The sequence below is a fragment of the Dendrobates tinctorius genome, unplaced genomic scaffold (genome assembly GCF_039654945.1).
Source record: "Dendrobates tinctorius isolate UK_male_01 unplaced genomic scaffold, ASM3965494v1 ptg000040l, whole genome shotgun sequence".
In the NCBI taxonomy this organism is placed as follows: domain Eukaryota; kingdom Metazoa; phylum Chordata; class Amphibia; order Anura; family Dendrobatidae; genus Dendrobates; species Dendrobates tinctorius.
The window spans coordinates 21,265,391-21,292,621 of record NW_027361708.1 but is presented as its reverse complement, the minus strand read 5'-3'; the positions used below and the strand labels follow the sequence as shown (position 1 = coordinate 21,292,621).

Below are 27,231 nucleotides of genomic sequence, written 5' to 3'. Positions count from 1 at the left end.
GGACATTCCTTTAAGGTTCAGCTTAGCAACCATACTGCCCCCGGAAACCAAACACTTTTCCTGACAGTGACATTCTGGTCAAAGAGCGCAATGACATCACATCTGCACGCCCTCTGCATAAACAGTCCAAGTGCAGAGAGATGGAAGATGGGGATGACGAGGAGTCCAGAGTACAGGGATTCCCTAGCGAGGAGACTTATTTAATTGTTTTAAAGGTTGGGAGCAATTTTTGGGGAGCGCGATACTCTGGAGAATGATATCTGGGGTCCACCATACACTTGAGCATTCCAAAGGTGGACATCAGTCACTGGAGCAGCATTTACAGGGCCCATTATACACTGGGGCATTAGAAATGGGGCTCATTATATATGGAGCATTATTTGGGCCCATAAGACACTGGAGCTTCATCCATGGTGAACAACATATACTGTAGCATTATGTGGAGCTCATCATATACTGTATGGAACATTATATGGGACCAATGATTCTGTATGGAGAAATATATGGGCCTCATTACTCTGTATGGTGCACTATGCGGTGGCCATAATACTGTATGGAGGAATATACTGTCTGTTTTTGGAGCTATTGGAGAATTTAAAATGGATATCAGTTATGTGATGTAAGAAATGAAGTATTTTTCATTGTACTGTACCGCTATTTCTCTGCCATATCAAAGGATCATGAATTGTGTCATGTGTTAAAGGAGCCCAGTGACACTCTTTGGCCCTGGGCCCGCGAAAATCTGGAGCCAGCACTACCCCCCCACAACTTTAGCCAAATAACCCCCAGTTTTCAATGCCTAACTATTATTATAAAGTAATTTAAGGTTCTCAAGCTTAAGGAATAAGAATTGATGTTTTTGGCATTAAAATGGGCACTGTAGGTGTGTTTACTGTCCTCCACTCCCTGCTGACTTTTCTTTCCCATTGACTTACATTGGGTTTCGTGTTTAAGTCAGACTTCGACTTTTCACAATAATTGGCCGATTTCATTCGACCCGACTTTTGCAAAAGTCGGATTTCGTGAAACCCGACTCGACCTGAAAAAAGGCAAAATCGCTCATCTCTAAATAACACCATAACTAATGGGAAAAAAATCACTAATTCTGTATTTAGACAGTATAAACAGAATTGAAATATGCTAAATTTATCTGGGTGGTTCCTGCTGGATGATACATTTGGTGTATATTTAGACACTTTTGTCTAAATTTACCACATCTACTATGTGGCTTAGTTTGCACCAAAATTTTACCCTAAAATTTTGACACAATTTTGCAAAAAACTGGAAGAGTTTTGAGTTTTTTAGTGGGGGTTATATATACTGTAATTCAAGCTAAAAACAAGTAATGTAATGTTTAAACCATTCAATTTTTTATAGATTCATTCTAAATGTCAGCCAAAAAAATGATGTTCAAATGTGAGCTCGCGCTTTAAGATCCACATAGCTTTCATTTCTGTACATCTACAACAACTATATATCTTTGAAAATTTGTGATCATTTACTGTAAATCTTTACACATTTTTTATGTTTCACCAGATATTCAAATTTCTTAACGCCATACATGAATTCAGTACCTGCTGTGATAGCAAAGGCATCTGCCATCCACAATCCTATTATCTATGCCATCACTCATCCTAAATATAGGTATGCTTGATCCCTACTACATCATGTGTGACCGGTTTGATTTGATGCGTTTATTCTATTCTGCTACACTGAGATTAGCTTATCTTGATAGCATGTTAAGCAAAACTGTGTAATCTTTATACGAAGGTAGCATTTCTAATATGGAATTGAGCAAATAGGAGATATATTTAAATAGAAAATATACTTAATAAAATTATTTGGATTTATAGAGGCCTTTTAGAATTTTGGGTTCTCATAAAAAAAGCTTACTGTAGGTGTTCCTTTTCTCATCTTATACTGACGTGGACATTTTAAGTAAATTCTTGTATTATTACACAGTGTATATCATTGCTCATCAATTTTTATCTAATCCTTCTACTAAATGTTTTGATCAACACTTAGACATTGATAATGTGCATTCAATGTAATTCTACCAGATGGACACTAGACTTAAAGATGTTTTCCAGCTAAAAATATATCAATAATTTATACACCTTACTGGACATCTAAAATATGCCCAGAACGTAAACGGTTTGACCACTTTATCTTTTACTTAAATGAAACCTGTCAGATCTGAGAATGCTATTAACGTGCAGGATAATAGTGTAACGATGGTGCCATTGTACTGAAAATGACTGTTGCTGAAGAAGTCCTTGTGACTTTGAAACGCGTAGAAAATAAACCATCACTTTCATCTTTACTGTTGAATCATGATTTGCAAAGCAGCGCGGGTTTTTCACCACGAATCTGTCAAGTGGGGATATGATTTTGTAACTCAAGCTAGTATTTAAATAGTACAGGTACCTCTCGTGCACTTGTTAGTGCCGCCTTCTATACACTGACACAGCAGTCATTGCCTACAGCAGTGATGCCTGCTGTCATTGTGAAATCACCTCTGCAACCAAGATACTGAGACCCAAGCAGCACAGAGTCAGGATTAGGGGCACATTTTTCAAAAAGCAGAAAACCTCTAATACTAGAGTACCTTCGTGACCTCAAGTATATTAATAAATTGCATAACTTACTATTTTAAGTAAAAAATTTTTGTAGCTTGACAATCCCATTATAAACATTAAGCAATAATATTGAGTTATAATGCCAGCGAGAAGTCCAGGAAATACATCAAAGCATTGTTCACTTCTCATTGATGATGTCATGGGTATGTCAGAAGCTGCAGACAGTCGCACTGCATCTAGCTGCAGAAGGTCTCCGCGTTTGGCTTTGCAGACACCTTATTAACCCTTCTGACACTTTGACCCAGTGGCAACCTTTCTCCAGCTCTATTTGACACACCAGGATGTTTATAGACTACCAGCCTGCTGCTGGGAATTGCCGGTGATATTTCCATTTTCCCCTGTTGAGGCTTGCAGCTATAGTAGTCGGCTATCTTCCTCTTTGATGTTGCTAGATGACATCTGTGTTACATATCTGAGTCTACTCAAGATAAGTGTTCCCCTTGTTCGTCTATCCCAGCTGTCTTTAGTTGTGGTGGAGATCGACTAGTGTTACCCCGTCCTTCCCTAAGCAGGGCTTATTGCCAGGGTGAGGCAGGGATTAGGTTCCTGCTCGACAATAGGTGCAGAACCTATATAGGGACGTTTAGGGCAGACAGGGTTATTTTAGATTTGCATATGGGTCTCCACTACCAATCTTCCCTAGTGTTGAGTTCCCTTACCCTCATCCCTTCATGTTGCACTTAGTCTCTCCTACACTGTTCTTGACAGATGAAACTTCACTTAAGAAGGGAAGCACTCAATCGATATATATGCCAAGCCCAAGACCAACTAGTATGATGTTAGGGCTACTTTTATTGTGGACTGCAGTAACTTTTGGGGGTTGTTAATTTAGGAAAAGGCTTGAATCAAGGACATCCCGTGACTTCATAGAGATATTTAATTGAATCCATTCCACCAATACTCAATAGTGATTGTATGACCATATACTTAATTTTAGACTCCTACTAGCAATGGGCTTCACTGAAATGGCCAAACTGAACAATAGCATCCGCTTAGTTTAGGACATATTCTGAAAATATTGATGTATAGATTCAAGTGGCTTTAATACCCTTAAAAAATGTATTGCAGTATTTGTACAGAAATCTATTTATACCACTAATGATAATGAACATTGGTAACATATTGGATGATATATCATAAGGTATTGCTTTGTCCCAAATATATACCTAGCTCAAGGAATCTCTAGCCTCCAATTTTGGAGAATGTACTTTGTTTACAACGCTGCCTTGCACAGCAGGTATCCACCTTATTGTCTGCCTGGAGTTCTGAAAATCTTTCTAGGCATTGCATCCAGAACAAAGACTATTGCTCATGTCTAAAAGAATAAGAGATAAAACACCAAACATCAAACTCATATAATTTGAATCTATTTGTTACCTTCTTAGGATAAAAGATTGTATCTTATGCTGTAAAAATATTAATCTTACTATGGGAAATAAATGCGAGTTGTACACTAAATTACAGTTATTGAGGCAAGATCGGAGCGCCCGTTACAGCTTTCTGACTTTTGCTTAATCAAGAAAGTAAATAATATTGTCTATTGTTTGGTTTGGCCATTTCAGTGAAGCCCATTGCTAGTAGGAGTCTAAAATTAAGTATATGGTCATACAATCATTATTGAGTATTGGTGGAATGGATTCAATTAAATATCTCTATGAAGCCACGGGATGTCCTTCATTCAAGCCTTTTCCTAAAATAACAACCCCAATTACTATTCTATAACTATATTGGAGAACATCAAATGAGCAATATAGGTGTAGATAATCTTTAGATGGAGAGACCACATTATTTCGTTTGGTGTTCTAAATTAAATTCTGAATTGGAAAGACCAGCACAATTACACAAATACAAAGGTTGTATCAAAGGTTGACAATTGATCTAGTACTATTTTTCTAGCGAATAACTTTGAAAGGATATACTGTATGAGTTAAAAAATTATGTAAAATATGGACAGAATTTACATTTTTTAATTTTATTATACTTTTTGTGTCCTAGAATGGCAATTGCAAAGTATATTCCTTGTCTGAGGCCAATACTTAGAGTTACTCGCAAAGACTCCAGGTCCTACAGCAGCTATCCATCATCTAGACGTTCCACTGTTACCAGTCACTGCAGCCAATCTGATTTTGGTGGGCATCTAAAACTGAAGACTCGTTTACCCTCCGTCTCAGACAGTGAATCAGTAAGAACATTTATATATACTGTTTCTGCAGTTTACAGTGTTATCGATTTGCAACTTATAGTAGGGGTTTTACAAGGAAGAAGCCTGTACTGGTCAAACTTGACCTCAAAGATCTCAAGTCAGTAAATGTTTTCTACTCTTCCAGGTCAGTGTTAATAATGTTTGTAAGAGAACAGGGCTAATATTAATTTTGAGTTTTTGAAAGAAAATCTAAAATCTTTGTTGCTATATCTTGTGGACTGAGTTGGCCATCAATAAAGACAGACAATGTTTGCCACCTTGTGCCATGCTACTTATTTCTTAAACACCTTTCATTTTTATTCAGCACTAGTGTTGAGCATTCCGATACCGCAAGTATCGGGTATCGGCCGATACTTGCTGTATCGGAATTCCGATACCGACTTCCGATATTTTTTCAATATCGGAATTCGGCATCGGAATCGGAAGTTCAGTTGATTGACGGCCTGACGTCATCATGATGCGCGGTGTGTGCGCATCATGATGCGCCGTCATTTCGGGCCTTCCGGGGGTCTCTGCCGGCCTGCCGGGGGGCTGTGCCGGCCTGCCGGGGGGCTGTGTGGACTGCCCGGGGTCTGTACCGGCCTGCCGGGGGGCTGTGCCGGCCTGCCGGTGGTCTGTGCACCCTGTGGGGGTCTGTACCGGCCTGCCGGGGGGCTGTGCCGGCCTGCCGGGGGGCTGTGCTGATGTCCGGGGGTCTGTGCAAGCATCGTCCGATGGGACTACAAGTCCCATCGGGCGATGCCTGCTACCATGACAGTGATTGACACATTAGCCAATGATGGGACAGTAGTAGTCCCATCATCCGGCTAATGTGTTAAATGTTAAAAAAAAAAAAAAAAAAAAAATACTACATACATACTACATGCATGCTACATACATACTACATGCATGCTACATACATACTACATATATACTACATACATACTACATACATGCTACATACATACTGCATGCTACATACATACTACATACATACATACTACATACATACTACATATATACTACATACATACTACATACATGCTACATACATGCTGCATGCTACATACATACTACATACATACTACATGCATGCTACATACATACTACATATATACTACATACATACTACATACATGCTACATACATACTGCATGCTACATACATACTACATACATACTACATGCATGCTACATACATACTACATATATACTACATACATACTACATACATACTACATGCTACATACATACCACATATATACTACATACATACAATACATTCATACAATACATACATAGACATACAGTACATATAACATAGAGTAACATACTTACCAATACTTGTCACATTGTTCCCCGAAGCCATTGTCTATTCCGGGATAAATATTAACATAACAAACCACAAAAATACTCACCCACGATCCGAAGCAGTCCACGAGTGTGTCCCACGACGATCTTGGGTAGAGAACTGCAGCATCAGATGATGCTGCCGTTCTCTACGGGCTGCAGGAATCCAATGACGGAAGGTAGGTATCCTTCCGCACTGTATTCCTCCGCCACTTAAAAAAAAAAAGTCCCTAGTCTCACTTTATGCCATTGCTGTGTGGGAATTTCCCACACAGCAATGGCATAAAGTGAGACTAGGGACTTTTTTTTTTTTAAGTGGCGGAGGAATACAGTGCGGAAGGATACCTACCTTCCGTCATTGGATTCCTGCAGCCCGTAGAGAACGGCAGCATCATCTGATGCTGCAGTTCTCTACCCAAGATCGTCGTGGGACACACTCGTGGACTGCTTCGGATCGTGGGTGAGTATTTTTGTGGTTTGTTATGTTAATATTTATCCCGGAATAGACAATGGCTTCGGGGAACAATGTGACAAGTATTGGTAAGTATGTTACTCTATGTTATATGTACTGTATGTCTATGTATGTATTGTATGAATGTATTGTATGTATGTAGTATATATGTGGTATGCATGTAGTATGTATGTAGTATGTATGTAGCATGCATGTAGTATGTATGTAGTATGTATGTAGTATGTATGTAGTATATATGTAGTATGTAGTATGAATGTAGTATATATGTAGTATGTATGTAGCATGTAGTATGTAGCATGCATGTAGTATATATGTAGTATGTATGTAGCATGTAGTATGTATGTAGCATGCATGTAGTATATATGTAGTATGTATGTAGCATGTAGTATGTATGTAGCATGCATGTAGTATATATGTAGTATGTAGCATGTAGTATGTATGTAGCATGCATGTAGTATGTAGCATGTAGTATGTATGTAGCATGCATGTAGTATATATGTAGTATGTATGTAGTATGTATGTAGCATGCATGTAGTATATATGTAGTATGTAGCATGTAGTATGTATGTAGCATGCATGTAGTATGTAGCATGTAGTATGTATGTAGCATGCATGTAGTATATATGTGTTATGTATGTAGCATGTAGCATGCATGTAGCATGCATGTAGTATATATGTGGTATGTATGTAGCATGCAGTATGTATGTAGCATGCATGTAGTATATATGTAGTATGTATGTTGCATGTAGTATTTATGTAGTATGAATGTAGCATGTATGTAGTATGTAGTATGAATGTAGCATGTATGTAGTATGCATGTTGTATGTATGTAGCATGTAATTTTTTTTTTTTTTTTTTTTACATTTAACACATTAGCCGGATGATGGGACTACTACTGTCCCATCATTGGCTAATGTGTCAATCACTGTCATGGTAGCAGGCATCGCCCGATGGGACTTGTAGTCCCATCGGACGATGCCTGCACAGACCCCCGGAGCCTGCACAGACCACCGGCAGGCCGGCACAGCCCCCCGGCAGGCCGGCACAGCCCCCCGGAGCCTGCACAGCCCCCCGGTAGGCCGGCACAGCCCCCCGGCAGGCCGGCACAGCCCCCCGGAGCCTGCACAGACCACCGGCAGGCCGGCACAGACCACCGGAGCATGCACAGCCCCCCGGCAGGCCGGCACAGCCCCCCGGCAGGCCGGCACAGCCCCCCGGAGCCTGCACAGACCACCGGCAGGCCGGCACAGACCACCGGAGCCTGCACAGACCCCCTGGCAGGCCGGCACAGCCCCCCGAAAGGCCCGTACAGACCCCAGAGAGGCTGTACAAGGGCAGGAAAGGGTTTTTCTTATTCCGATACCGGAAGTCCCATAGACTTGAATGGGACTTCCGGTATCGGAATCGGCGATACCGATACTTTTTTTAAAGATCGGCCGATACCATCCGATACGATACTTTGAAGTATCGGACGGTATCGCTCAACTCTATTCAGCACACATTTTGTTATCTGTTCAAACAGCTCTACGGGTTGCAGAGATTCCAAACAGGTAATAATGGCTTTACATGTTACTAGAAACTTCCAGTCCCCAAAAAGCCATTGCTCCCTTTAACATAGAGATCACAATCACAGTATAAAGACACAGTCAAATGGCTGTATAACAGACAAACCTCACGTCCTAATGCTCGAACTGACCGGCGGATCTCCTGACCCGGGTGTGAGAGCTGCATAGAAATACATGCTTGTGAAGAATTTGAATAGAATTCAATTCCACTTGAATAAGTTTGCCCATCTCTAATCATAAAGCCAATAAAGTGCCCTCATAGCAGAAATTACTGAAATGTTCTCATTCTCATGTTTGAGGAGGCCAATGGACAGATCTGGTCATTTGTTTTTTGATGGCAGTCATTTTGTACCAGGAGAGCTGTGCAGGAGGAAAATCTGTAATAGTAGTACACTACTAAGGGCTATAAAAGCATGTCCCCAACACATTTGGTAAAATAAAGATAAAGTGACAAACCCTTTAACTGTCCTGCCCATAACATTTGTGGATTATAGTGCTGGGTAATGGAATCAAGACAAATATTTAAAAAATAACGGTTGTTGAATATGTTAGCTATTATATTACAGATGAGCAAATCGATGTTAATTCTAATTAGTTTACAATTTCCCCAAATTCACAGATTCCAGTGAATCTAAATTTTTGGGAATTTTATTCTTGTGAATCTAGCAAAATAGTGACTAGTTAGATTCCATTTTGCTGCACTCATATTGGCCAATCACCTACAGTGGGGGAAATACGTATTTTATCCCTTGCTGATTTTGTAAGTTTGCCCACTAACAAAGACATGAACAGTCTATAATTTTAAGGGTAGGTTAATTTTACCTTTGAGAGATAGAATGTCAAAAAATCCAGAAAATCACATTGTATAAATTATATAAATTTATTTGCATTTTGCAGTGAGAAATAAGTACTTGTTCCCTACCATTAAAGGCTCATAATCACATGGGAGAAACTCGGACGAATCTCGCACGTCAATACCCGGCACTGCCGCCGGCACTCAGATCGGAGCGTTCAGCTGCATAGAAATATATGCAGCTGAATGCTCCGATCCAAGTGCCAGTGACAGTGACAGATATTGATGTGCGAGGCTCATCCGAGTTTCTAGCATGTGAGTATGAGCCCTTAGAGTTCTGGCTCCTACATACCGGTTAGACATGCCTACTCAGCTTGTTACCTGCATTAAAGACAGCTGTTTCACTTTGTCACCTTTATAAAAGACTCCTGTAAACAGACATAATTAATCAGTCAGACTAAAGGCCCCGTCTCACTAAGCAATCTTGGTAGCGAGATCGCTGCTGAGTCACAACTTTTGTGACGTAACAGCGATCTCACCAGCGAGATCGCTGTGTGTGACAGCGATCAGCGAGCGGCCCCCCTGCCGGTATCGCTGATCGCTGCAAGAAACCTCTGGACATTTCTTTTGTCGCTGGTCTCCCGCTGGCCAGCACGCATCGCTGTGTGTGACAGCGGGAGACCAGCGATCAGGTGTAAAAAAATAATTAAAAAAAATAAAAAATATAGTTATTCTCACCTTCCGACGTCCCGTTTAGCCATCCTGCCTCTCTCCATGCTCCGGTCCCAGTGATCCTTTGCACAAATGACCGCGAGACTTTGTTATCCCGCGAGACCGTGACATCTCGCGGTCATTCGTGCAAAGGCTCACTGGGACCGGAGCGTGGAGAGAGGCAGGATGGCTAAACGGGACGTCGGAAGGTGAGAATAACTATATTTTTTATTTTGATACTATTTTCTACAGCGATAGCCAGCGATGCCGGGCGCTCGGCATCGCTGTGCTGATCGCTGGTGAAGCTGTCTGTGTGACAGCTCACCAGCGATCACATAACGACTTACCAGCGATCCTGACACCTTCATATCGGTGTCGGGATCGCTGGTGAGTCGCTTAGTGTGACGGGGCCTTAGCTTTTACAACATGGGCAAGACCAAAGAACTTTCTAAGGATGTCAGGGACAAGATCATAGACCTGCACAAAGCTGGAATGGGCTACAAAACCATAAGTAAGACACTGGGTGAAAAGGAGACAACTGTTGGTGCAATAGAAATAGAAAATGACTGTCAATCGACATTGATCTGGGGCACCATGCAAAATCTCACCTTGTGAGGTATCCTTGATCATGAAGAAGGTGAGAGATCAGCCTAAAACTACACAGCGGGAACTTGTTAATGATTTCAAGGCAGCTGGAACCACAGTCACCAAGAAAACCATTAGTAAAACATTATACCATAAAGGTTTAAAATCCTGCAGTGCCTGCAAGGTCCCCCTGCTCAAGAAGGCACATGTGCAGTCCCATCTGAAGTTTGCCAATGAACACCTGGATGATTCTGTGAGTAATTGGGAGAGGGTGCTGTGGTCAGAATGGACAAAAATTGACCTCTTTGTAATTAACTCAACTCGCCGTGTTTGGAGACCCAAAGAACACCGTCCCCACTGTCAAGCATGGAGGTGGAAACATTATGTTTTGGGGGTGTTACTCTGCTAAGGGCAAAGAGCTACTTCACCGCATCAATGGGAGAATGGATGGAGCCATGTACCGTAAAATCCTGAGTGACAACCTCCTTCCCTCCGCCAGGACATTAAAAATGGGTTGTGGCTGGGTCTTCCAGCAAGACAATGACCTAAAACATACAGCCAAGGCAACAAGGGAGTGGCTCAAAAAGAAGCACATTAAGGTCATGGAGTGACCTAGCCAGTGTCCAGACCTTAATCCCATAGAAAACTTATGGAGGGAGTTGAAGCTCTGAGTTGCCAAGCAACAGCCTCAAAATTGCAATGATTTAGAGATGATCTGCAAAGAGGAGTGGATCAAAATTGCTCCTGACATGTGTGCAAACCTCATCATAAGCTACAAAAAAATCTGACTGCTGTGATTGCCAACAAGGGTTTTGCCACCAAGTATTAAGTCTTGTTTGCCAGAGGGATCAAATATTTATTTCTCACATTGTAGCTTCTCACTTGTCCCTGTCACCGCCTGATGTCTTTACTTCATAACGTGCATCGTCCCATGTGACCAAGTGATACAATGCAAGTTCAGACTTTGTAAGTTCAGAACTTGTGTTGAGACCTAGCTTGTGCTATATGGACCAGTGAAGAAGGAAGAGGAGACCAGCACTGGAGCGATAGCCTAAAAATCATACAAAAGACCATCAGGGAGCTGCTGCGACAGAGATGGGTGAGTGGCTAGGTGTGTGTGATTTTTTTTATTCTTTATCCTCTTCCTGGCACTTCCATTTACTATGGCTTGAGGCTGAAACACCTCAAATCATAATGAGCTGATTTTTTATGTGGAATTTAGGCCCATCCGGTTTGCTCTGAACAAATTCAAGCATTTGAGCGATTCTGCTGAATTTGAATTTTGGCAGATTCACTCATCTCTATAGTATATCTCTGTAGACTCCACTCAACCTCAGTCAATTCATAATCAATAAAAATCTTTTTGCACTCAGCTTCTTGAATAATCGTGTATTGAGTGACTATGATGTATTTATTACAGGGTTGGACTGATACTGAAGCAGATAGTATGAACTCCAGGCAAGCTATTCGTCAAGTTTCCTATGAGATGAGCCAAGACACAACTTACAGCAATGACTTGAAATCCAAAGCCATGCTGAAAAGTCATGATTCTGGGATTTTGGAAAAGGTAAAGCCACATGTTAAATTCCTGTATACAATTCCTATCATCCTTCTTCAGACTATTTCGACCATGTGTATTTTAATTTCTCTTTTATCTTTCATATTTTAATCCAAGTAGTAAACACCTCCCACACAGCCAAACCAGATCTCACACTTTGCACTGATGAGGGGCAGTACCCCGAAACACAGTGTCTGCAAATTGAGATTCTGGTTTGGCTTTTATCCTAAGTCATGTGAAAGGGCTTGTTAAAGGGTCGACATTGACTTTTAGGATTGCTACTTCCAATAGGTGGCACTAGAGTTCTAGTCCTCTTCCTCTCTAAAGAGACTTTGCATCTTTCATATTTAATATTGAACAGTCTTTTCCAGTTTGTGTTCTATTAATGATAAAAAAAATTTTATTAAGAGTTGAATTTTTCTTTATAATATTAATTATAAGTGAATAATTAAGAATTTTAAAATTAATTATAAAAGCTTCTTTTATTTGTAGAATTCAGCTGATGCAGATGACAATTCATTGGTTGAAATTGGCCCATCAGATCGTAGTTCTCCAATCTCTGTAAGTACTTTATAATACATTAAAGATATATAAAATTTCATCTTTACATAAATTATGCACACTTACAGAAATACAAGGAGGTGAAATATATATATGTATATATACACACTTAATTTGATATAAACAGGTAAAGGTATAAAAAAAAAGGTTTAAAAATGAGTACAAATGAATAAAAAAAAATTGTGACTTCACCAGAGGGGGACAAAGAATTACCCCAATTCAGTGGACAGTCCAATAAATAAAGTTATAAAAATGCTAACACAGAGACTAACCCTTTAACCTCCGGAGCTTTTCTCGGTTTTGGTTTTCGTTTTTTGTTTCCCCTTCTCCTCAGAGCCATAACTTTTTTATTTTTCTGTCAGTATGGCCATTTGAGGGCTTGTTTTTTGCGGGACGAGTTGTACTTTTGAACGACACCATTGGTTTTACTATATTGTGTACTAGATAATGGGAAAAAAATTCCTCTTGTTTTTTGTTTGGCTTTTTTACTAGTTTCACTAAATGCTAAAACTGACCTGCCTTTATGATTTTCCAGGTCAGTATGAGTTCATAGACACCAAACATGTCTACGTTCTTTTTTATCTAAGTAGTGAAAAAAAATTCCAAACTTTGTTAAAAAAAAGTGTGCCATATTCCGATACCCATAGCGTCTCTATTTTTCATGATCTCGGGTTGGGAGAAGGTTTATTTTTTACGTGCCAACCTGATGTTCTTAATTATACCATTTTGGTGCAGATATGATCTTTTAATTTTAATGCAATGTTGCTGTGACCAAAAAATGTGATTCTGGCATTTTTACTTTTTTCTTGTTACGCCGTTTAGCGATCAGATTAATCCTTTTTTATTGATAGATCGGGTGATTCTGAATGCGGCTATACTATATATGTGAATGTTTGATTTTCTTACTGTTTTATTTTGAATTGGGCGAATGGAGGGTGATTTGAACTTTTATTTTTTTATGTTTTTAAAAACTTTTTTTTACTTTTAGCATGCTTCAATAGTCTCCGTGAGAGACTAGAAGCTGCCACTACCTGATCGCCTCTGAAACATAGAGGTGATGATCAGATCGTCTCTATATAGCAGAATTACTCACTTACTATGAGCGCTGATCACCAGGTGGTGCTCAGAGCAAGCCGGCACTGACAACAATAGAGGTCTCCAGGAGACCTCTGGCTGTCATGCCAATGAACCGTTGACCTGCGATCATGTGACGTGAGTCACCAGTGGGCAGGTTTCCGGCTTATGGTCAGAAGCGCGAGTTAAATGCCGCTGTCGGAGTTTGACAGCGGAATTTAACTAGTTAATAGCCATGGGTGGATCACGATTCCTCTCACAGCTATTGCGGGCACTTGTCAGCTGTTCAAAACATGTGTCGGGAAAGATCTGAGATCACCGCCGGAGCCCACATCAAAGGGAGGCAATTCAACATTGGCATAAATGTACGTCCGATATCGGAAAGGGGTTAATTTGTGGGCGTACATTATGATAGAAAGCACTCACCTAAGATGGAAATTGTATGCTGGGGTTTGTACATCAGCCAAAAAAGTTCACAAACACTGTACATCTTTACAGACTTATGTTTAGACAGGAATGTCAAACTCAAATACCCAAAGGGACAAAATTAAAACCTTGGGAAAAGTCACAGTCCAACCTTGGTATCTATTCAAAAAATGTATACAGTTGAGGAAGTTTTTTTATCATCAAATTTAACAATGAACCTTTCGATATGGAAACAAACTTAAAGGGTTGTCCCACAAACAAAGTACATTTTAATTAATAGATCTTAGGATAAAATAAAAACATAACAACAAATGGGGCATGCTGAAAATGTCAGGGGGCAGTTGCGGGGAAATAGGAGATGTGGAACCAGGGCCCCTGAACTGTCCCTCAGGCTAAAGGGGTGCCCTGACTCTCCTTAACTTGGGGGTACAGGTAGGTCCAGTCTTCACCAAGGTTGGTTAGCAAATGACCAGTATTACTAACCTTGGTGAAGACTGGTCCTACCTGGTGCAGAGGGAGTTCAGCTTATCTGGAGCAGTGGTGATGCTGCTGGATGCTGATCGGGTGCCTTACTCTGCTGCTGGGAGCATTGGCAGCAGATAAAGGTAAGTTTTGGTTTTTAGTTGCTTTAACCCCGTTGTGTCTGTTTTATCTTTCTTTTTGTGCTATTGGTGCAGTTCACTTTATTCCCTGTCTCACCTCCTGGGGAGGGGGATGGGGGTTTAGCTCAGGGCTAAACAGGAGATAGGGACAGGTTGGGGACTTGGGCCTCACTACCATCAAGAGTACCCCCAAATTAAGGATAGTCAGGGCACCCCCTTTAGCCTGTGGGGCAGTTCAGGGGCTCTGGTTCCACATCTCCTGTTTCCCTGCAACTGCCCCGTGATATTATTACCAACTATGATCTGCAGCACCAGGTGGCCTTATAAAGGGAAGTGGGAGTAGTCACAACCTGCTGACTAACTAAACATGTTGTAACACCAGCGGTCACCGGGGGGGGAAAACCCGCAGCAGACTAGCTAAACTTGTAGTAACACCAGCAGCCACCGGAGGGAAAAACTAATATTAACCCCCGATGGCCTGAAAGGAAAAACGTTTATATCAAAGAATCCAGACTCTGACACAGATCCAAAAATGGATCATGACAGTAATATTATAATATTTAGTCACGCTGGTGGATCATGGACCCACTGCACCACAAGCTGGGCTTACCCTGGAGGGGCGTGGCTAACTGGTTTTCACTAGAGGTCGTGATGGTGGAGTCAGGTTTGAGCTGCAGGTAGCCACAAGGTACTACTCCAGAGCAGTCCCCAGTACTGCAGCAGCTGACCCAAAGGGTCAAGATGGCAGACACGGATTCTGGCAGAACAGGATTCTGAAACCCGGATAGGATGGATATCAGAACCGGTTCAGACAAAACAGGATTAGGTTCGGACAGAACAGGATATTCAGAAAGGACCGACTCAGGGTTTAGGCGAGACAGGTTCTGGAACACTGGCAGAGGAAGCAAGTATAGGTTCAGTCTGGACGAGTTCAGGACTTAGGATCAGGTTTAGATAGGACGGTCTTAGGAAGAGGTTCAGGTTCACATAGGACAGTTTTAGGAACTGGCTCAGGTAGGATGGGTCCAGGACTCAACATCAGGTTCTTGCAGGACAGACTTAGTTCCAGTTCAGAGAGCATGGGTTCAGGAACAGGAACCTGACAAAAGACTAGTGGGTACAATCACTAGCTATAAACTAGCGTTGCTCAGGCACCTCTCTTCAGGGGAAGGTGCCTTAAGTACCTGATGCATCCCAGCTACTGGCTGGGGACATTTCCGGAGTACTCATGCTGCCCCTTTAAGAAGTGGAGCGTGCACAGCCTAAGCACATTGCCTGGATTCCTTGACTGCATTCGCAGGCCCTGGGAGCAGGAAGCAACAGCTGGAATGGAATCAACGAAGAGCCTCTGGCGGTTAGCATGCTGGCGTCCCTTGTGGCAATAGGAAGAGGGATCATGCAGCGATGCTGGCGTTACATATATCGTGTAAGAGCAATAAAAACCATATGGCCCAGTGGCCTAATTTAAATATGTAATAACAAAGGATAACACCCCTTGAATTAAGAATTAATACAGATAATAAAGTATGATGCCAACAAAAGTGCATTTCTCCACAGTACTCCACACATGCATGGTAAGATGACCTTACTGTACCCCCCAGCAAAGTATTATTACCCCAAAACAGTATGATAATTTCCAACTGCGATCACCGCACAGCCCTCCACACATTATAATGGACCACACATAGTCCTATATACAGTATAATGGCCCCACATAGTCCTCCATACAGAATAATTGGCCCCACATAGTCCTTCATACAGTATAACAGCCTCACATAGTCCTCCATACAGTATAATGGACCTACATAGTCCTCCACACTTAGAACGACTGCAGAATTTTATCATGAACCTGAAAAAACCTTTTAATGGACAAGCCCTTAAATGTAAGATGTGCCTAATTCAGTAAGAAGTCCATGCCACATAATGAATTAGGTGCGTCTTATAACTGGCGTGCACTTCCAACAGAACTATTACTCCTGTCTGTAACTGGAGTATATTTCTGGCAAAATTTACTCCACTTAGGCCTCTTTCACACATCAGGTTTTCGCCGTCAGGCGCGATCCGGCGCTTTTGACAAAAAACTGATCCGGTGAAATGCAATGCCGGATCCGGTTTCCCCCCCATTGACTTGCATTAGAGCCGGATCGAGGCAGATGGCCATGCGTTTCATCCGATTTTCGCCGGATCCGGCAATGTGACGCGATCCGGCGTCTGGAAAAAACGGCTACTGTAACGTTTTTTGTCTCCGGCGAAAAAGCTGGACACGCCGGATCCGGCGTGTCCGGCTTTTTCATACAATGAAAGCCTATGAGCGCCGCAATGCGCCTGATCCGGCGACAGCCGGATCCGGTGGCCGGATCCGTTTTTTTTGGTCTGAGCATGCTCAGTAGCTCTGCCCACAAGACATATATAAAAGCAAGACAGTGGGACCCTCAGCCACACCCAACATGCCACCCAAGCCAAGAACCAGGAGCAGGAGAAGGCAGCAGACATCTGCAGCAGCAGCACCATCAGCACCACCCCAAATGGAGCAGCATGCTGAACAACGGGAGGGGAGTCCAGCAGCAGATGAGAGACGGTAATTATCAAATCCCCCATTCCTCCAAACTAGGGCTATGGAATATCAAGATATTCATTGGCCCTTTGTTTCTCTTTATTCAACAGCCGCCCAATAGATGCAGCAGCAGCAGCAATGGCAGCAGCAGGAACACCACCCACAGCCATGGAGTCTGGCCATGAGGAAGACAGCACATCTTCTTCTGGGAACCCTCCCTCGCATCGTCAGTGTTTGACGGTAAGTTTTTATTTCCAAAATCCATCATCTCTGGAATATATGTCTATTCATTGCCTTTTATTTCAAAACAGGAATCACAAGATGAAGAGGAGCTCCCAGAAGAAGAAGGAAGGGGTAGACAGACACTTGGAGTGGGCTCACAATTGGTAAGTTTTTTGCATCAAACGCAGAAACACAACATCACACTACACACAACACATAGAAAACAATGTTCTGCAGACCACACACAGCAAACAAATGCCTACATCCAAAGACATAACATTTTTTGTTTTCTTCTCTAGTCTTCCCAATCTGGTGCTCGGCCAAGAGGTCCTCGCAGTGCCTCCCAGGGTCGTCGGCGACAGCAACGCGGCGGTCACCAGCGTGTAAGTATAAATATTTTTGCTTTGTTTTTTTGCACTTTTTATTTCATTTCTTTTGTGGAGGCTAATTATGTTATTTTTGTCTTTTTCTTTAACAGCCTTCACAGCGTGCTCCCGACTCTGACGGTGAGGATGGAGGGATTGATGTGGACCGCCTCATCGATCTCGTCAGAGAAAGGGAGCCGCTCTGGAATATGGCTGACCGCCGCCACGCTGACCTTATCGTTACCCGACGACTCTGGGAGGAAATCTGTTCGCTCCTTGTGGACCGCTGGGAGGACCTCGAAGCTCGGGCCCAGATTAAAGAGCGTAAGTATATACAGTACCGGTTGCTTGATTTAAACCAGTGTTTCCCGAACTCCAGTCCTCGTGGTCCCCACGGATCATGTGTTCAGGATTTCTATTTACTTTGGAAATCCTGAAAACATGACCCCTGGGGACCATGAGGACTGGAGTTTGGGAAACACTGATGTTGTATACTAACCACTTTGTCCTTTCTCGTTTCAGGGGAGAGAATTGTGAAGCGGTGGCGGTCTGTGAGGGATCGTTTCAAGAAGGAGTTCAATAAAGAGATGCGGGCCCCGAGTGGATCTGGAGGACGCAGGAGCAAGTACAAGTACGCACGAGCCCTGTCGTTCCTCCGGGAGACAATGCTCACCAGAAGGTAAATATTACACACCACATGTGACAAAAAAATGTTTAGATGTAACTTTTTTTTTTTCAGCCAGGGCCATACCATGTCACTATTTTAATTGTTTTTTTTTCTTTTAATTCCACAGAACGGTGAGCAGGACTCGGGAGCCTGCACGATTGGACCCTTCTGAGGCGATCCCTGAGGAGACCGTCACCGAGGGACACTTCGACCGCCCCGGTACATCTGCACCTTCCCAGCCTTCCCACACATTCGACCCATCTGTCCCATCCACCAGCACAGGAGCATCGTGGCCGCCTACATTACATGAAGCTGCTGGTGAGGAGATCGCTTTCCCTTTACCCCACCCTTCTGCCCCTGCCACCTCTAGTACACCTGCGGGTACTGGGCGGCAGCGGCAGAGGGGTCAGGAAAAGAGTTATGCGCCAGAGTTCTTGCATCTGAATGCATCTTTCCAGAGCTGTCTAAAAGTCTTGTCAGAGCAAATCTCCGCAGGCTTTCAGCAGATCAACTCCAGCATTCTGGAGGTGAAGACACTTCTGCAAACCATGCATTCAGAAGCAAGATCTTCGCCAAACCACACCTTTTTCAGGTCTGTTGTGGAGCGCATGGCAACACTATCTCCTACCCAGCAGATGCATGTAATGCATTCGTGCCACGGTGCTCTACAGCAGGTTACCTCCCAACCTCCACCTCCCACCACTGTAGTTCCTCCACCTGCACCCCCTCCAGCCACTTTCCATCCTCCCCCTCCTATTACATCTGCACCCCCTCCAGCCACTTTCCATCCTCCCCCTCCTATTACATCTGCACCCCCTCCAGCCACTTTCCATCCTCCCCCTCCTATTACATACCAGCAACCTCCCCAGTACCAGCAACCTCCCCAGTACCAGACATCTCCCCACTTCCAGCAACCTGCCCCGTACCAAACTCCTTCCCCGTAACAAACTCCTTCGCCGTACCAAACTCCTTCCCCATACAACTTTCCATCAACATCATCTGCTCCTACAGTCCCTGCCCAACCCTCCACTCCACCGCCCACCACCTCTTCTGCCTCCCACATGTCCACCCATTCTGTAGCTTTTTCCACACCATCACCTCTAACTGTTCCTTCCCCACCACGATCCCAGTCCTCTCTCCACACTCCCAGTGTCGAAGTGTCCCGCAGCCCCTCCAGCAGTATTTCCACCCCACACTACACAGATTTGTAATGTGTGTTTTGTAATAAAAATGCCCAGTTTTTTTTCAAACCTTTATTAAAAAAGTTTTTTAACTTTAAAAACAGTTTACAAAAAAAAAATATTTTAAATAAAAGTTAAATTATTGTTTACACTGGTTGTCTGTCATTTCTTTCTGCGGCGAAATATGTTTAAAAAAAAGGTTAAATACAGGGTATTTAAAAGGTAAAAAGGTATTCAAAACCAGGTATATAACTGTGGGTAAATTTTAGCTTTTTGCCACAGTTGTGTTCCTGGTTGTGTTTGAAGCAAAGTATTTCACCTAAAAAGTTGTGTTTATTGTTGGTGATTTCCTAACAATGTACACAACTTTTGTTAAAAGGTGAAATACTTTGCATAAAACACAACCAGGACACACCTGTGGCCTAAAGCTAAAAATAGAGACCATGACAAGATAGCCAACTTTGGTTGGCAAAGGTATATACTGTTGGTACAGAAGGTACACAAGTTTGGTTGGGCACAAATCTTTCACACTCTGTCATCCTGCCAGTGTACTCTGCCTTGAGGTGACATAAAGTATAGTGCAAAATTGTCCCTCATTACTGAAACCGACACAGAACTTCTAGTGGTAATGTCATGGCAATCTTGCAAGGTGGTTTCTTCAGAGGTGTCCTCAATGGAAATGGGTTCCTTGCAGATAACAAAATTGTGGAGTACCACGCAAGCTTTGATCACCTCGTCAACAGTTTCTGTCTTGAGGTTGATCGCAGTCAATAGGACCCGCCATTTGGCTGTCAGAATACCAAAGGTACATTCAACCATTCTTCTTGCTCTTGTGAGGCGGTAATTAAAAATGCGTTTTGGTCTTGTCAATCCTCTGCTAGAGTACGGTTTCAAAAGGTGTTCTGACAGCTGGAAGGCTTCATCCCCTACACAGACAAATGGCATAGGTGGACCAGATGTTTGCGGCAGCGGTCTAGGTGGTGGGAACTGGAAGGTGTTTCCATACAGTTTACGCCCCATGGCAGACAGTTTGAAAACTTGAGAGTCATTGGAGCGGCCATAGGCCCCAATATCAACAGCAATAAATTTGTATTCCGCATCAGCGATGTCCATGAGGACAATTGAAAAATATTTCTTGTAATTGAAATATTCCGATCCCGATCCGGCTGGCTTTACAATGCGGATATGTTTCCCGTCCACAGCGCCCAAGCAGTTGGGAAACTGACATATCTGTTGAAACTTGTCAGCAATTTCAATCCACCTCTCTGTTGTGGGCTCTGGTAAAAACTCTTCAGCTAAGGAGTCCCACAGTGCACGGCATGTGTACTTCACTATTCCAGATATGGTGGAAATCCTGAGTCTGTACTGGAAATGCAGTGACGAAAGGGATTCTCCAGTTGCAAGAAATCTGTGGGGAATTAAAAAACAATAAATTACTTTTAAATCACAGCATTATATACCAAAACTCAGCTATAACACTTGGAGATACAAACTACCACCAACAAGATTGCAGTGAAAGTGTGCTCTGATGCGAGCATATCCAATAAATGTGGCTTACCTTAAAGTCACCATCAGACGCTCTGCGGGTGAAACAGAAGCGGCAATAGGTGTCCGCTTTTCTTATGAGGTGTGCAATGCGCTCCACCAAGTAATCAAAATTCTCCATTTTCATCCAAACATATCCAAAAAATGTATCCGGGTTTCGTCGAAGGTCCATGCAGAGTGTAGAATAGACCCCACGCGTCATTCTCTTGGCTGTGATGGGGTGGATCCACAAACGTCGTCTACGATGCCTGATGCGCTGCTGTCTCGCTCTCTCCTTCTCCAGAACAATCACGCTCAAACGATTCGCCTCCGCTATAAAATCCGCCAAATTCTTCAAAATATTTCCAATGACAACATCCATCTTCGCCAGTAACTTGCTCTTCTCTCCAACCTGCACTTTCTCCTCTCCAACCTGTCAAAGAAGGGCTGTAGGAACACGCTATATATAGTTTTCCAGTAGCCAATCCCGTTCGGAAGGCCACAAGGGTCAATTTTAAAAACCGGATCCGGCGTAATCCGTCGAAAAACGGATAGAAAAACGGATGAACCGGATGAGACGGATCCGTTTTTTTCTGTCAAGAACAAGACGGATCCGGCAGAAAAACGGATTCAGCACATCAGGTTTTACAAAACATTTGCCGGATCCGGCGTTCCGGCACGACGCCGGATCGCGCCTGACGCCGAAAACCTGATGTGTGAAAGTAGCCTAAATCAGCATAAATGTAAAGGTGGGTTTACCAATGCCCGTATAATACCCATGCTCTTCCCATTTTGTTGAATTGGCCTGGATAGGCATGAAAATGCCAAAAGTGGCAAATTTTTTGTACAATTTCTGAGTTGTGCAAAAATAGGCTACATTTGTAGGTGTTTTACACCAGAAAGTCAGTGTACTTCTCTGCCCTTTTTCAGGCAGAGCAAAGTACTGCAGTGTGCTGATGCCGGGAATGGTCAACGAGCCTCGGTGCATTCGCACTGCAGTATTTTGCTCTGTTTTCTGTATATATCATACATACTATAAATATATACTGTATATATATATACAATATATGACATATATGAGCCTATGGATACTGTAATGTTGCCATAGGCAATCATCACCAGACAGAGGCCAAAAGTGCATTCTTTTGGCCTCCTTCTGGCCGATAAGTGCCTGCACACTGTTAGACTGTATTGGAAAGCTATATATGATATAGAGGATTACTGAAAAGCATGATGCATACAGTTCTTTACAATAAGTCCCAATGGTGGATGGATGCCTAGACATCGCTCAGGGTTGTGGCCACTGTTGGGAGCATACCTCCTGGGCATATGCCCCATCCTGCAGAACATCACTCCTTTCAGACCCTCTATATGCATTCCTAGCCAGCAGTACGTCACTCCTCTCAAACCCCTATACGCAGCCTCCTGCTACAGAATAACTCTCATTTCAACCCCTTTTTATAGCTTCATGCTGAAGTATATCACTCCTCTCAGTGCCTCCATATACAGTATCATACAGCAGTATGTCATTATTTTCAGCCCCTGTATATACACTCCCATGCTGCAGTACGTTATTCCTCTGAGTCCCTCAGTAGAAAATAGTTCCTTTCAACCCCTCAGTATACAACCCTCTACTCCAGAACATTGCACTTCACAGCCGCTGTTTATAGATATATCCTGCAGAACATCATTCATCACATCCCCTTTATATGTGCCCCCTGCGGCAGAACATCACTCCTCAGCCTCCTCTACGTACTATTCCATCCAGCAGAACATCATTTTTCTCAGACCCTTTTTATACAGTACTATCCTGCAGCAAAAAAATCCTCTCAGTCCGTCTACATATTATATTATCCTGCAGTACATCACTCCTCATAGCACATATATACACTGCCCCGTCGCACAGCACATCACTTCTCTTATCCCAATGTATATGCTTCTAGCAATCCTTAACTTTTCTGATGGCACAATATTTAGTAACATAGTCATGCAGCATCTAATCTGACAAATTATGGAATACTTTATGTATACAGAATCAGAACCAATAACAGTATAGGAATGCAGAACCAGAACCACCATCAGTACATGAATACATCACTAAATCCACCATCAGTAAATGAATACAGCACCAGAGCCTCCATTAGTACAGGCATACAGAGCTAGAACCAACATATGTGCATGAATACAGCACAATAAACACCATCAGCACAGAAATACAAAACCAAAAACACCATTAGTCCATGAATGTAAAACCAGAACCACCCTTAGTCCATGAATGCAGCACAAGAACTACCATCATTACAAAAATACAGCACCAGAACCGCCATAAGTACATGAATACAGCACCAGAACAATCATCAATACATGAATACATCGTCATCAATACATAAGTACAGAACCAGAATGAAGACAGTAACAGTGATAAACAATACATGAAAACATCACCAGAATCATCATCAGTACGTTAATACATAACCAGAATCACCATCAGTACTTGAATACAGCACCGGAATCGTCATTAGAACATGGTTACAGAACTATAACCACAATTAGAATCACAATATTTACATGAATAGATCACCAAAACAATCATCAGTACATGAATGCAGCTCCAGAACCATCATAAGTACATGAAAACAGTACAAAGGTTATTACAGCAATCAACTGTAATTTCAGAAGAGCCTCTGCCATATGTATTTGTATGGCATGAATCTACAGCTCCCAGTACATCCGTAACAATGGTAAGGAGATACTGGAAGATGTATCCAGTTACCTTATACTTGATGTATTCGCTGATTAAAGTCCTTCTTATCCCATTCATCTGTCATGGAGTGACTGGCCAAGTGTGACACGACCCACCAATTGGTCGGTCACTAAACGGCAAAACAAAAAACGCAACAGGAAAAATGGTGGGCCCTGTGATAGGGAACGGGGAAATGGACACCTCCTGCACTCATCTAAAGATGTGCCTTGATCTCCCTATCGTCCCTATATGGGTTTTTCAACCCATCTCTGAGCAGGATACCTAAACCCTCACTTGCCCTGCTCCTATCCCTAAGTAGGAAATTGGAAGTGAAGACACTGGTCCCACCGCTGCACTAAGACAACACAAGATAAGGTAAGACAAACACCACAGGGAATAGGAAACACAAAAACAGCACTTAGCTTTCTCTGCTGCAGTGCATTGCACAGCAGAGTAAGGCACCAGATAACAGCATTCAGCTGAAGCACCACTGCACCAGCAACCTCCTGTCTTCAGCACGGTTGGTATCCAAAAGGACCTGTATCACCAACCATCAGCTGATGCATCAGGTGACTTTTTAAAGGATGGTGGGAGTGGTTACAACCTGCATCAGCAAACTCAGCAGCAATGTAATTACACCAACGGCCACCGGGGGAAAACTGACTTTAACCCCTGATGGCCTGAAAGGAAAAAAGTTTTAATATGAATTGCCAAATCTGCCACAGATCCAAAAATGGATCGTGACATCATCTCTATCTGGTGGAGATGCCATGATGACTTTTGACATCCACAGTTCATATCTGCAGACTTCCATCTTCTCCGATCTATTGCAGCACATCCTGACATGGGCCCTTAAAAACAGTGTCATTATTATGTAGCCTCTATAAAAATATGTGCCTTTGCTGCCCCCTTAATAAATAATTACCCCTCACTTTACTCTCTACACTACCCCCACACTATTTCTCTTATGATACTGTACATATACTGTAAAAACATTGCTTCCACACCATTCCTGTTATCTCTATATATAAAACTGAATGTGTGTGTATCACCAACCAATCACAAAGCATCTTTCATTTCAACAGAGCTGTTCAAAAGAAGCTGAGCTATGATTGGTTGCTATGAGCAACAGATTTCCTTGCAACCAATCACTAAGCATCTCTCATTTCACCAGAACTGGTTAAAAGAAGATGAGCTGTGATTGGTTGCTATGAGCAAGTTTTCCCATTTGACAACACTTCAGCAGACACTGACATGGTGGGAGAAATCTAGCATCCCTGGGAACATAAGCTCCCAGCCATTGTCTGCTCCCAAAAAGGAGCACAGAGCACATGGCAGAAATGAATCCCTCCCGTGCCCATATACACATCACACATCCTCCATCATATAGGCACACCTTCCCTCTTAAAGAGATCATTGGTATGGAAGTCAGAGCAAATCCATCCAGCGCTTTGGTTTTGACCCCAGGCCTCTCTTAAAGGGATCTCCGGTATGGAAGTTAGGACCGTTCCACTCAGCTCTGTGGTTCTGACCCCAGTTTCTCTTAAAGGGATCATTGGTATGGAATTTAGGGCAAATCCACACTGCGCTTTGGTACTGACCCCTGGCCTTTCTTAAAGGGATTTCCGGTATGGAAGTCAGGACAATTGCCTTCAAATGCTCTGGTACTGACCCCATGCTCTCTTAAAGGAATCTCCTGTATGGAAGTTAGGGCAAATCCCTCAGCGTTCTGATTCTGACCCCAGGCTTCCATTAAAGGGATCATTGGTATGAAAGTCATGGCAAATCCACTCAGCCCTCTGGTTCTGATCCCAGGCTCTCTTAAAGGGAATCTGTCACCTGGTTTTGGCGGGCTATTTAAATGAGGTCTGTCCGGTCCGATGGGCGTTGTGTCGGATCTTTGCCACCTCCCCATCCTTGCCACCGTCCACAGTTTTTTCATGAATAGGAGTAGGTGTCTGCCATCTTTCGCGCATGCGCTAAGCATTCTTGGCTCACACATGCTCAGTATGCTTTGCCCAACTGCGGGCAAAGCCGAAAAGCCTTACTGCGCATGCGCCGGTTAACTAAGCCCCGGAAGTATTTTGCTGTGTTCCCGGGCCTAGTTAACTGGCATATGCGCAGTAAGGCTTTTCAGTTTTGCCCGCAGTTGGGCAAAGCATACTGCGCGTGCACGAGCCAAGCATGCTTAGCGTACATGCAAAAGATGGTGGACACCTACTCCTGTTCATGAAAAAACTGCAGACTGCGGCCAAGGATGGAGAGGCAGAAAAGATCCGAATCACCGCCAATCGAACCGGACAGACCTCATTTAAATAGCCCGCCAAAACCAGGTGACAGATTCCCTTTAAAGGGATCCCCGGTATGGAAGTGAGGGCAAATCCACTCAGCGCTCCGGTTCTGACCCCAGGCCTCTCTTAAAGGTATCTCCGGTATGGAAGTTATGGTAAATCCCTCAGCGCTCTGATTCTCACCCCAGGCTTCTATTAAAGGGATCATTGGTATGGAAGTCAGGGCAAATCCACTCAGCGCTCTGGTTCTGACGCCAGGCCTCTGTTAAAGGGATCCCCGGTATGGAAGTTAGGACCGTTCCACTAAGCACTCTGGTTCTGATGCCAGGCCACCCCGGAAAGGAAGTTAGGGCAATTCCACTCAGCATTCTGGTTCTGACCCCAGGCTCTATTAAAGGGATCCCCGGTACGGAAGTCAGGGCAATTGCCTTCAAATGCTCTGGTACTGACCCCAGGCTCTCTTAAAGGGATCTCCTGTATGGAAGTTAGGGCAAATCCCTCAGCGCTCTGATTCTGACTCCAGGGTTCTATTAAAGGGATCATTGATATGCAAGTCAGGTCAGGGCAAATCCAGTCAGCGCTCTGGTTCTGATCCCAGGCTCTCTTAAAGGGATCTCCGGTATGGAAGTTATGGTAAATCCCTCAGCGCTCTGATTCTCACCCCTGGCTTCTATTAAAGGGATCATTGGTACAGAAGTCTGGGCAAATCCACTCAGCGCTGTGGTTCTGACACCAGGCCTCTCTTAAAGGGATCCCCGGTATGGAAGTTAGGACCGTTCCACTTAGCGCTCTGGTTCTGACCCCAGGCTGATGGGATGATGTGGGATATTAGGGGTTGTAGTCCGGTGGCTCTGGCTGATGGGATGATGTGAGATATTAGGAGTAGTAGTCCGGTGGCTCTGGCTGATGGGACGATGTGGGATATTAGGGGTTGTTGTCCGGTAGCTCTGGCTGACGGGATGATGTGGGATACTATAGTGAATGTGGCTATGCGGAGTGGGCGGGGCTCTACAATCAGCTTTATAAATATATATATAGATATAATCATTATAATTTGTTATAACTAACCGTAGTTAGTTACTATGCCCGGGCAGCGCCGGGCTCTTCAGCTAGTAAACTATAACTACCACACCATCTTCCCTTATGAACAACTAGATGGTGGCCCGA

At 43.2% G+C, this 27,231-nt stretch overlaps 1 protein-coding gene across 1 annotated transcript in view; it reads left to right on the top strand.

Annotated features, from left to right (window-relative positions):
- Positions 1-27,231, top strand: part of OPN4 (opsin 4) — a 117,418-nt gene that overhangs the window by 78,963 nt on the left and 11,224 nt on the right. The window contains exons 7-10 of the mRNA XM_073574870.1: positions 1,537-1,644; positions 4,635-4,821; positions 11,717-11,863; positions 12,347-12,415. Of these exons, the coding sequence (XP_073430971.1) occupies positions 1,537-1,644; positions 4,635-4,821; positions 11,717-11,863; positions 12,347-12,415 (511 nt within the window). The remainder of the gene's footprint in view (positions 1-1,536; positions 1,645-4,634; positions 4,822-11,716; positions 11,864-12,346; positions 12,416-27,231) is intronic.